Source organism: Manis javanica, chromosome 3 (genome assembly GCF_040802235.1).
Source record: "Manis javanica isolate MJ-LG chromosome 3, MJ_LKY, whole genome shotgun sequence".
Lineage (NCBI taxonomy): Eukaryota > Metazoa > Chordata > Mammalia > Pholidota > Manidae > Manis > Manis javanica.
Genome location: NC_133158.1, coordinates 209,745,227 through 209,758,316, shown reverse-complemented (window position 1 = coordinate 209,758,316; position 13,090 = coordinate 209,745,227). Strand labels below are relative to the sequence as shown.

At 47.7% G+C, this 13,090-nt stretch overlaps 1 protein-coding gene across 2 annotated transcripts in view; it reads right to left on the bottom strand.

Annotated features, from left to right (window-relative positions):
- Positions 1–8,423: 8,423 nt before the first annotated feature.
- DPYSL2 (dihydropyrimidinase like 2) overlaps positions 8,424–13,090 on the bottom strand; it is a 107,532-nt gene continuing 102,865 nt past the window's right edge. For both annotated transcript variants that reach the window (XM_017654412.3, XM_017654414.3), the window contains exons 13-14: positions 12,470–12,635; positions 8,424–11,214 (exon numbers count right to left, since the gene is read on the bottom strand). In XM_017654412.3, the coding sequence (XP_017509901.1) occupies positions 11,123–11,214; positions 12,470–12,635 (258 nt within the window). In that variant the 3' untranslated portion in view covers positions 8,424–11,122. The remainder of the gene's footprint in view (positions 11,215–12,469; positions 12,636–13,090) is intronic.

Sequence of the window (13,090 nt, the reverse complement as noted above, 5' to 3'; positions counted from 1 at the left end):
TACTATAGGATTCCATCTATATAAAATTCCAGAAAATGCAAATTAACTGATAGTGACAGAAAGCAGAGCAGATGGTTGTCTGGGAATAGGTGTAGAAGACAGGGAGGGGAGGGAGAGAGGGATTATATGGACACAATGAAACATAGGGGACATAAATTCATCATCTTTATTGAGGTGACATGTCCAAACATCAAACTGTACACTTTAAATATATATAGTTTAGCATTTGTCTATTATACCTCAATAAAGCTGATAAAAAATTAACATACTTTTTAAAAGCTTTTAAAAAGCAAATGTTGAAATGGGGAAATATTTGCTAATACATCAAAGAAAAAGGGTAATGATGTTCTGTCTACAAAGACCATACAAATTAATGAGAAAAAAAATAATCACTATAATTTTTAAATGGATAAATGACATGAATATGCAATTCACAAAGAATAAACACAAATGCCTAATAAAGATAAGAAACAGCAATCAAGGAAATATAAACAATACAAAAAAGAATACTCTTGTCTATCAAATTGGCAAATACTATTTTTAAAGTTATTATATGCAGGGTTAGTGAGGATATAAGGGCACACATATAAACACTTTCTGAAGGTCATTTTGACAATGCCTATCAAAGTCCTAGAATGGGCATGCCTTTAGATTAAAGAATTCAGTGCCTAGGGATTTGTACTAAGACTAAAATCATGAGTGAATACAAAGATGTATTTGCAAATGTGTTCATTAACACATTAATTATAACAGAAAAAAAATGAAGCCCAACAGGAATAGGGGATTGGTCAAATACATTATATTTCCCTAGAATGGAGTACTAGCAAGCCATTAAAAATGGTATTACTAAAAAAAATATTTCTGTAAATTATATACAGAATGATATCAGTTTGGGGGGGGACTATAGGAATATACATTTCAAAATATATTTCCCTCTTTGCATTTTTGTTTTTTAAGTATTGTTTTTTACATTGAACATGTATTCCTTTTGTTTTTCAATAGTACTTGTTCTATGCTCCATTCACTAAGGATGCCAAGCCTTAGCACAGATAAATGAATTTGCATCAATATTATGTAAGCAGTTAATGTACCACCTATCCCACTCATCAGAATGCCTTGGATCACTTAAAATACAAATGTAAAGAGAACATCTCTCCAGCACATAAGTATCCTGGCAAGGCCACATTTTTTGGTGTATCCTAAGTGACGATGTGTAACCTCATGCCAACCTGTACATCAGGTGTAATAAGAAAGCCAAATCTGGGCATGGGGAGTGGAAACTGGGGACAGGAGAGAATGAAATCAAGTGTGGTAACCCGTTTGACCAGTCACTGGTAAACTGTGCAGCACCTGTGCTGACAGGGGACCCAGGAGCACAGGGAAATTGCCTGCAGGACAGGAACATGAAACACTGAAACAGCCTCACCCTATTGCATCTGCGTGGCTAATTGACAGCACTGTTGCAAACTCTATTAGAAAACAGGCCATGGCTAAAGGAAAACCATCTTACTTAATAGGGGGATGTGAGATTTGGAGCCCCTAGTGATCAACTTTTTTAGTGACTCATGTTAAGTCTGTGCACCCACTTTGTATTAATACATAATGCTCCCAACTCGGAGTCCTCCACCATCCCCTCGTGGACAGCACACAGCCCACGTCCAGCTGTAGCTGTGCGGCCCATGTGCAGCTGACTGGGGGCTTGTGCAGGATTGGTATGCACTGACTGGTGCTGCATGCACTCTGTTCTGTCTTCCTGCGGTGTCAAGGGTTCAGGGCCTAGCTAATTCTTGCTCAGTTCGTACATTGCTGCCATCTAATGGAAAAACTCTGCAACCTGCCAGAGCTAAGTTTTTACAGGCCTCATTCCAAATTCCTCAACAAGCATTTTGCCAACTGAGACTATTGTGTTTTAAGCCTTGTCCAAGAGGAAAAGGGCACAGTGAGAGAAGAAAGGACCCCTGATTAAAGTGGAATTAAGCCTTAAGAGCAATCAGGCGAGGACCATTCTTCTTAACCTGAAGGACAGGATGCCCATTCTGGAATGCATGGAAGCTGAGTGGCAGGGCGGGGTGTGGAGGACATGGAGCAATAATTCCGAGGGAGCAATCCTTTGTGAACAGTGTAGCATCTCAGTAAGTGGCCCCGTGTCAGATTTGCAAATGAGTCACTAAGAACTGATAGAAAATTCTTGGAGAATGAACAGCAGGACCAGAGAAATAAAACATCTGTTCCCCTTGGTCCTAAAGCAGTTTATACAGAAAGCTCCAGTTCCAGGATCAAATTGGTGCCCTTGGACATGAACTGGGCCTGAGATAATAGATACTTGATGGGGCCATGGGTCACTGCTTGGCATCAGCTGACTTCTCCATTTTTTTCTTTGTTCTATTTTCTTTTTTTTTTTTACCCAATTCTTTGTGAAAGCTTTCCCATCCCCTCAACCAGCAGCATCCCCCTGCTTATGTATCTTGTGGTTCCATTACAACATGAATCAGAATTACTTGTGTACAATCAGCCTTCTCCCCTAGCCTGAGGCCCCATTTGATCCATTTCCCATGGTACTGGACATGCCCAGGGCCCCCGGGGTTGGGAGAGGCCCACCTCCCACACACTGTCAGCTAGGAGATTCACCGAAGGCTGAGCGTCATCCATACCACACTGCCCTTTTCTCTCTGCCAAGTGAGCCCCCCCAGGAAGGGGACTGATGGGCACAACACGGAGGACAGTGGTGTCCAGAGCCGAGGTCATGCCCAAGAGGGCTCTGAGATGCAGTTACCTCCATGGAGTCTGGCCTAAATAACTGCAACACTTTGGGAACCAGTTCCTCATTTTTCTTAAGATGATCATCTGGTGGAGAGACACTTGGGCCTTGCAAATAACCTTGTCATTAATCTGAGGGTAGTGACACCAATAGCTTTTTCCAGCCTCTCCTGCTTGGGTCGCTGTGATTTTCCCTTGGCCAACCACCCCTTCCCAGTGTCGCCGAGACAGTGCTCTGTGCTAACCAAGCTGCTTCACTGTCATCCTGGGCACACAGGAAGGTCTCTGTTGCCTAGGCTGCTTCCACACAGGTGGGTCAGAAGATGAGTTCTGGCCAATGGAATGTAAGCAAAAATGATGCACATGTTTCCAGACCTGGCCTAAAACTCCCCTCTCTTCTTCTGGCCACACTGGAGGCCTTGTGTTTAGGATGGTGACTTCAGAGAATTGACGGAGCCGGGGCACCATGTCACCAGGTAGAAGACAGACTCACAGGACAGCCAATGTTTCTAACCTGGAACAGCCATGCTGGAATTTGCATGAATGAAAAATCAATGTTGCTATGTTGCCCACTGAGATTTGAGGGTCTTTTATTCCAAAACGCTAGTTTTCTGAGAAGGTAGTAGACTGAATGTGGGATAGGGTGAGTGGGTGTGTTTGCATATTGTTCTATTCATCTGGTAAGAGATGCAAAGAAGTTTCTGCTTGACGGTTTACATCTTCCTGTTCAAGTGGGAGGCAAGAACATCTCCTGAGGGGGATACAGGGAACAGAGGGACAGAGATTCAAGACATAGCAGGTAGGACAACAGACTGTAAAAAAAAGAGAGAGAGGATTCCTGGGGAGTGTGCAATGCTCAGTGTTCAGCTGGAGTCAATGGCCAGGACTTTCTCATGGCGGCAACCTGCCTGGCTGTGCAGTTTTCTCCACCAGACGGTGGTGTTCATGCTCAAGGTACAGAGGATGGAGGTATTCATCTAGGGTTGGGGTTTGACAGAGAAGATACAGGGAAAGGACAAAGGGTCAAGGGGCTAGGGTGTCGGCAAAACAATGAATGAAACCTTGCACTGTAGAATCTAAGTAGCATTGGGAAGGCTGGTGGAGGGAGAAACAGATGGAATGACAGACAGGGAGGCCGGTGCTGCCAAAGAACAGGAGCCCTGGAAGGATTTGAGCAGGCAAACCAGAAGGAGGAGAGCATATCTACCTTGGTGGTTTCAGCAAATAGAGCTTTTGGGGACATGAAATGGCCCAGAGGGTAGACAGCTAAGGCAGGAGGAGCAGCACAAAACTCCAACTCTAAGATACTGAGGCGTCATCTGTGTGGCTGTTGAAGTAACTCCCCCAGATGGCAGGGATCGTGATGGAGAGCAAAACCAGGCCATGGTTTGGCAATAGTGTCCAATAGCCGTCACCATGGAAGTCCGTGGATAACAGCGGCGGGCAGGGCACGAGGGCAGCACAGCCCAGGTGCGGATGGGGGGGAAGTGCTGTGGGTAGGACAGCATGTCACCCCCCCCCCCACCGCCCTCAAGGATGTTGGGGGCCAGAGGCAGGGGAAACTCCACCCGAGGGAGACTAAAGACAAAATTTTGTCCTTAGAAAGAGGCACCGGGTTTTCTTTTAAGGCAAAGATGTGGGGAGAAAGACCAGCAAACGTGGGAGTTGATTGGATCCCACGTGAGCTCGTTGGTGGTGACGCACAGACAGCAGTTGGCTGGGGGGAATTTGGTCAAGGGGGGGAATAGCAGAACCACAGCAGGTGGGTGCCAACAGAGAAAACAAAAGATGAGGTGCCGTCTGGATTCCCAGTCCCTTTTTGCACAGTAGCACTTGGGCCTCCCGGAATTCAGCCATCGGCAGCTGGGGATGGGACCTGAATTCTCCTTCCTCATGACCTGGCACATGGCAGGGATTGCCAGGCAGCAAGTAAGAGTCAGGAGGTGACGGGGTTGTCCCCTCCTCTGGGGTGCGGTGAAGGGGCTGCTGGCCAGCAGGGCTGCTGTGGCGGGGCATCCAGAGCTGGGGTTGGTTCACCAGGTGCAACGGGAGGACACGGGTTCAAGGAAGTTGAGGAAAGTAGGAGAGTTCAGGTGCCTGCCACAGGGTCCCGGTGGGATGCTGGTAGGAGCCTGACAGGCAGGAAACGATCAAGCCACCGGACTGAAGGTGTATGATGTCAGAAACGGGGGGTAGGGGGAGTGGATGGACAGGAAAGCTGGTCAGAGTGGAAGACAAAGCTGGGGGCCCATCTCCCTACAGCTAGGGGCCACCCACATATGGCCAACGCTTCTCCTCCTTTAACCATCTTGAGGGCAAAGCAATCTTCATACATTCTGTGCTTTCTCACCTAATGCTTAACTATGTTGGAAAAGATCAAAGAGGTGTCTTCCGCAGAGGGAGTTCAACACCACAGATAGGCTGCTCTCTCATAACAAGCTCACTGGGGTCTCAGAAGCTCCTTGACCTGCTGAGGAGTGTTAGGAAAAGAACCTTCAGAAATGCAAAGTCTCAATGGACAGTCCACTGCACATCTAGTCTTCTCTGAAGCGGGACTGATCGTAGAGCTGTAAACAGCAAAACAAAAAGTTCTTCCCTCCTGTCCCCTTCTTCCCTGAGGTGTCCGTACTTGGGTCCTATAAAGGGTCCCTGGTGTCCCCAGAGTCACAAGACCAAGCTGAGAACAGCAGGTCACAGGCAGGGTCATCGCTGGAGGAGTACAGGCTGCTTCCCCTGACCACCACGCCATTCCCAACCCGCACACAGACGGCCGAACGGCTCCGTGTTGTGGGATGAAGTTTATCAAGACAAGGACTGTTGGTGTAACTACAGCGCCAACAAGGCTTAGCCACCCAAACTAATCCCAGAAATAATTTCAATGAAATAAACTAACCATAAAATTGCTGTAGTGTTAAGTCTCCCACACCCCCAGAGTGCCTTTCGCAGGCCTTCACGCTGTCCAGCCGTGAGGCCCCAAGCCCGGTGTGAAGACCACACTCCTCGTGGCCACAGGGGCACCAGCCAGCCCCCTCCCGACATCGAATCCTTACAGTCCCTATGCACTTACACGTCTGGTCCCTCTGCAGCTTCTCAAAGTATTTTCAGTGGACATTACTTTCACTCTTTCAAGATCCTTATAAAAATTATATATATTTGGGTGTATACACACATTTGTAATTTTTTACCAAATCAACACAATTTCTCCAAATCTTCGTATAAAACTTAACGCACTCAACTAGTTTTCCTTTCGTTTTGCCCTTCTCTAAACCACACTTCTTCTGGTTCTCTGTGTATTGCACAGACCTCCCCGTTCTTCTCACCTGGAGCCTGTATATCTCCAGGTTTGTGTTGGATTCATGAGGTCAGTCGGTCTTTGCTGAGCTCTCCTTTGTCTGTGACCTTTTCCCACGCACCTTCTGTCTTACTCTCTGCCACTTACCATCTTTTCCCCTCATGCTTTTAAACAAAAGCTTTCTCCTAAGAGAAAGTGTAATAATAATGATGAACAGGGCCACTGGCCCCAGATGGAGCAGGTTCAGAGCCTGGTTCTGGACAACCATAGCAAAAGTAATGGCGCCTTCTTCCGCGTTACCGAGGTTAACTGAGCTACGATGTGAAGTCCCCTCAGCACTGCTTGGCACATAATATAGAGACTGTCAGTGTGACTGTCCAACAGATCCGTTTTGTTTGACCGACTTTGTGTAATCGTGTTGGATGGCTCCAGGTTGTGGGATAAAGTTTATTAGGACAAGGACTGGCAGACCACCACCATCTCTGCTGTCTCGTAGTTCTGCCACCTCCTTAGTCCACCAAAGACCCCTGCAGGCATCGCTCTTCACCCGCTGGTCTATTTCTATTTCAGGAGAGACACTTAGAACAGTCTCCAGCCGCTCCCTGCTACTCGTCGGCAATCCTCTCCCCTACCCTTTCTGATGGGGTCCAAAGCTGGAAGTTCGGTTGACTGGGTAACATGATCTCCCCCATCTTGCAGAGACAGTAAGGCCCATAGCTGAACAGCTTTCTGAAAGATGGACACCTAATCAGAAGCACCATCAAAACATATGCCCCCCTCAGTTTATGGGAAAGCAATAGATGTGCCTTTTCATCCACAATATGTGTGCTTCAGAAACTTGTAAGGTAACAGAACTTTCGACTCGTGGCAAAACAAGACAAAAACACTTCTAAAGGACATGCATCCCACTTATTTTTTTCTACATGCTCTAAAATATTTTTAGATTAAACCCCACCACCCAAGTGTTATACACCTGGTCCTGTTATTTAGCCACATGGCACCCATGGACTCCCTCTTTGAAGAACCTGCTCTCTGGCCATCCTTCCACAACTCAGTTCTAAGGGATCCAGACCTACTCCCAACACCTACCTGGGTCTCTCTGCTGGGTCTGGCCTTCAGAGGACAGACCTCACAGCTGGTGTGGACAGCGCTTGTGGTGGCTGTTTGCGAGGAGTTGAGCAGCACTTGGACACACAAGCTGGGGTGTCCTCATAGCATGAGGCCTGTGTTGGTGTGGAAGCCAGGGTGGGGACAGGGGGGGACGGCCTTTGGAGCTGGGTCTCCACTTTAACCTTGTCACAGCTCCCATAAATGTTAGGGCGTGCCTTTTTACCCCCCCTCTCCTGGACAGATTCACTTTCCCTGGATCACGGAGCTGTGCTACCAGGAGCAGCCCAGACACCCAGCGCAGTCCTCGGGAGGCCCAGGCCTTGCCGGAACAAGGAAGAGCTGAAGACTAGGAATCTTTATTTCTTCTGAAGACCTTATTTTCTGATCACTATAAATGTTCTGTGATCTTCTGGCGACATTGCCCTTTTCGGCATTTGCTGTTACCTCACAAGTTTACAGCCCCCTGGCAGGCGTGTTGTGCTAAGGCCTTCCCTTATTTTTCCTACTCTTTGCTCCCCCTTCACTCAAACCCTGTTTATAAAAGCTTGGTACAGTATATGCTCTTGTAAGCCACCTCATATCCTGTTCAGACAGGGCTGGAGAGAAAGCAGACAGAAAGGCCCAGAGAAGGGCTTCTGCAACCACAGGTGGGCCCAGGCAGCCACAAGCACACACCCGCTTCATTCAGCATCTTCAGAACCAGTGACAGCAGCGCAGGGAAACAAGGACTGTGGGCAGCAAGCACCCACCCTGCTGGGATGCGTGTGTCTCATGCCCCCTGTGCACTCGTGGCACTTGCTCAGGTGGTAGAATGTGAGCGCTGTCCTGGAGCACTGCAAGCTCCTTGACTGAGCTCTGGCTGCAAGTCAGTACACCTTACTGTGTCACCTTCCATGCCTGCATGGAGCTGGAGGACTTTCCGGGTGAACAAGCGTAAGGACGCAGAGGGGCCTAACCTATATGCACCCCCTCCCCAACCCCGGGTTCCCGCATCCAAACTTCTGTGTGCAGCTCGATTCCGGTGGCCTCTCTCGGATGGAGTCCACGAATTTCTCACACTCAGCAATGCCATGCAGAGGTCTGCTCAGAATCAGCCCTCAGCTGCCTGGGTGTCACAACGTGCAACACACAGTGAAAACTCCCCCGTGGGTACAGTCAGCAAAGCAAGGCCAAAGGCGGCTGTGGAAGCTTCCAGAAGGGGAGCTTTGCTCGAGGGCCGAGCCAAGCAGCTGCTTCCTTGAACATCTCAACACAGACACATCCCTGAAACAACCACATTTTGCTTTATTAGGCGTTCCATGGTAATATAACACAGAGTTCTTAAGGAATAATAAACACGAGACTTGTTTTTTTTTTTTTTTTACCATAATTATTTTGCCATTAAGACAGTGGTTACAAAAAAAAAGGGGTATTTTTCTGGCTACACACATGATCAGCTTCAGCGCTGGAACTTCCTCCACTCATGGGTCACAATCACAATTCCAAGGATTAAAAACCATCTAGTATTAAATCCTACACTGTTTTAGAGCATCAAGTCACTGCGGTTATTCAGCTCTGAGACACTGTCAGTTTATCTTAGCATTTACATATGACATCCGTTTAACAGACACACAGCAAGCCAAGAGGGAGACATGCTTATACAGCCTGCGGAAATCTTCAGGTCTCAAGTTTTTTTCGAGAAAACAATCAAAATAACCAAAACTACCCTGACCTGGCACAGGGAAAACAGGAAGGCCCAAGTGAACCCTGAAGAGCTGCAAGTGTTTCTCAGAATTGAAACAAAAAACGGGTTTTTTTCCAACTTGTTCAAATTTCCTCTAAGTACAGGAGAGAACAAAAGCAAATATATTAAGTTAACCAATTATTCTTCTTTAAAAGTGCAATTTACTTTCAAAATAACAAATAAACAACAACAACAAAAGAAACCTCAACCGTAATCCCAGAGGCAAGACAAGTGTGGAGAGACACGGGCGGTGACACAGTGACCCACTTGTGTCTGCGATGCTTCACAAGAGCGGACTGGGTTCTATAAAAGCGGCAAACAGCGCGGCTTAGGAGAACCTGTACACGCACGCACACGGGAGGAAACGCAACACAATCCGCAGACAGGGTGGGCACAAGGCAGCTGGTGGCAAGAGTCACTGAGACAAGGAGCAGAAGGCATGGGGACACCAGGTCACCTGTGGTCTCAAAGGCGCCACACATTTGGTATTTCCCCCCCCACCCCGAACAGTTATGATACATCACCCTGTCACTCATTAAATAGATTTTTACTCTTGCAAAGTAAAATGGACTTTCTACGTCAAATTTGCTGTTTGGAAGGCCTCCCTATATGGCAGCCCCCTGTTACCCGGGGTTTTGCTTTCTGCAGTTTGTTACCTGTGGTCCAGATGATGCTCCTTCTGACATATTGTCAGGTCCATATAGCCTAACACGACGTCACAGCACCTACGCTGTTCGCCTCTTCATCTCATCACGCGGCATTTTATCACCTCCTACCATCACGAGAAGGATGAATATAGTATAATAAGGTATTTTGAGAGATCACATTCCTGTGACCTTTATTAGTCTCTTGTTATAATTGTCTTAGTTTATTTATTATTGTTCATCTCTTACTGTGCCTAATTTATAAATTAAACTTTATCACAGGTATGCATGTATAGGATAAAACAGTATACACAGGGTTTCAGGCATCCCCTGGGGTCTCAGAAGGCCTCCCCATGGATATGGGGGAACTACTGCATGATATCTTTTGAAATAACTGGATAAGAAAAAGTATTTTTTTGCCACAAAGTGCCACCCCTGTGAGCTGGTGGCTGGCTTGGAGCTGGCTGGCTTCCTTGGGTTCTGGGCTCAATTTAGATTTGATCATGTCTTCAGCCAATTAACACTGCATGGAGGAAAAAAACTCTCAAGTCCTACACCCTGACTTCTTCAACATCCCGGCTCTATGGAGGTTCTGTTCTGTGACAGGTCACCGGTAACACTGTTGGTGAATAACTCGGTCTTTCTCTGAACCTGGGAAGCGTCTTAAACTCAAACGCATATCCCTGTGATGGGGGGTGGGTGGCACCAGCCTTATATGGACGAGGACAGAGTATTCTAGGGGGACAAAGCTCACATCCTGCAAGGCAGATTCTTAGGACTACAGTAGACGGTAGACCTGGTCATCTGAAAAGACAATGGGGGAAGGAGAGAAAAAATATCCTCTCAGAAACAAGGGCTAGAGGAAACACAGAGACAGAAGTGAAAATATGCATGAATGTAAAAGCTAGAGAGAGAACAGAAGAGAGGAGAGAAGGGAATCCTCAAAAAATTGAATCTGCAGCAAGATCTAGGCCAAAAAGAACACCTGCTCTTTATCAAACGTTGACCCAGCAGATTATGGAATGACGATGCAGACATTCCAGAGCCTCTCAGGAGAGATGGGACAAGTCTGCCGACCACTCCGGGTCAGCTCGGTGGGTGTACAACTGCATCCTTCAGATGCCCAGTTCAAACCCCTAGTGTGAATAGTGATTCGGCTTCCCGTGTAGTACTAAAAAAAAAAACTCCCCCCACCCCCACCCACCCTGCCCCAGCCCCACAAAGAAAACATGTTTAAAATTTTAAAAAGAAAAATGCAGCTCTGGGCAGTTCACTCTATCCCCCACTCCCGCCATGAAAAGGAAGCTGAGAACAGATACGACAGAGGCTGGACAGGAAAACCGCCCTCGCTGTGAGGTGCTTTTGTTTCGCATGTCTGAGTGCTGGATGCAGTCATGTATGGGGTTGGGTGCCATATTCGTAGACATATAGGGACGTGGGTGAACAAGGTCAATGTCTCCAGGGGTCCCCGTGGACTGGCTGCCCCACAGTAACTATCACAGGCTCTTAAAAAAAAAAAAAGGAGGGAAGAAACTCTCAGAATGTCCTCAGGTGTGTCCCGGCCCCCAGCCCCAGGTGGACGGTGGCCCTGCAGCTCTAGCCCAGGCTGGTGATGTTGGCTCGGCCACCCGGGGGGGCCACGATGCGCTGGGTGGTGCGGCGAGGAATGTTGTCATCGATCTGAGCACCTGGAGGGGAGACAGCAGGAGGGTCACAAACAGGTATGGAAGTTCCTGCTCTCCAGGGAAACAGCACGGCTCAGAAGCAAAGGCCCACTCTCTGTCCTCCCCAAACCTCCCTGAACGTTTAAACTACAACCTAGGGAAGGAATCACAGCCTGTGTGAAGCCATCCTTGCAAAAGCCAGCTGGACCCGTTACTGGGAAAGTAAAGCCATATAGAAAACAGCACTTTGGTTCTGGGTCTGACTCAGATGACCTCCTGCCCCTCCACTCCTTAGTCAGACCAAGGGTGGCTTTTCTGAGGTGCAGCCCCCTCTGGCATTCCAGTCCTGAGCCCTAGACAGCTACTGTTTCATCAAAAGTAAGGGTAAGGATCTTCCTTCTATTTGAATGGCCCATGGAAATAAGATGGCACAGACACTATCAGGCCCACTTCACTTCATCACAATGCTAAGATTTGTCATTTAAAAATCGGTAATCTGTGTAATGGCACAGATGGCAACTTTCTGCAAACCAGTATATCTTACAAAAAAAAATTCTGTCTGATGAACTCTTTCTTGCACATGCCATACAAATTTGGATACATTATCTGTGGCTTAGGGAGCCGGAAAAGTGGACAGTGTCTAGTCGTGGGCTGCATGAAGGACTGGAAAGAGGTTTCCAATAAGGAAACTCTAAAATCTGGACCCTTTCCTGTCACCCTCCCTAATAGCACCTATTTCATCCAAGCAAATAAGTAACAACTGTCAAATGGCTCTAAGCACTTTACTCATTATTATTATTATATTATTTCATTGACTCATTTAATCCTCACAGCAACTGCGTAGGTCATTACCCTCCCGATAGAGACGAGGAGGCAGGGGCACAGCTAGAGGCTGTGCTACAAACAGGCTGCGGAAGCTCCAGACTTTTTGCAAGCTATGAATGATCACTGCATATGTGGGGAGCAGAGAAATTCCAGAATGCCAAGGCATCCTTCTTCAGGGTAGACTTAATATACTGGAGAATGACCTCTTAATATACTGAGTATTACACACAGTGGATGCACCATGACATTACATGTGACAACTCATGGCAAGCTTCTGACACCCCACTGGCCATTTGCTGTGAACGACATCTCTCGGCATACTAGTACTTCTCACTTTGGGAAGGATGGGAACATCATTTCATTTCTGCTTCTGCCCCTTTAACAAAAGCAACCACAGACTCGCCCACTCCCCGCATATGCCCCACAGAGCAGAGCCCTAACCAAAATCGCGTACCAGACAGGCTGAATCCAGACTGGTGCAGGTTCCGGACAGGCGGAGCCTGCTGCTTGGCCGGAGAGGTCTTAGCCGAGGAGGCTGGAGTGACTGTCTTGGGGGTCACAGACACCTCGCACACGGGTCCGTCGTACAGGCCACGAGGAACCCCTCTCAGCTCCGCCAGCTGCGAAACACAAGAGCCCCTTGACTCATGCCTCATCACACAGAACACCACCCAGGATACCCTCCTGGTGGAGAAGAATGGTGCCCAGAACGGGTCTGTGAGATCCGGAGATGGAGGATCCCTTTATGAATGGAGATGGCAGGGACAGATGGCGAGGGGCCAGCCTTCCCCATTGTGGGTCATGGGGAACTAGATACTCCATAAAAACTAACATTTCTTACCATTTTCTCCGAAGACACTTGAACTTAAATTCTATAGGAATCCCTAAACATGCTGTGACCAGGATCTGGCCTCATGTGCAAGATCTGGCCCCAACTTTCTTTCCAATTTCACTCTCCCTTTGATCCCTTACAGCTCTGTCTATTCCCTGCCTCAGTCCCCAAGCACCAGTGCTGTAGACTGTTCACCCTGCCCTGAATACACTGTACATATTCCTGCTCATGGCATTCCCACTA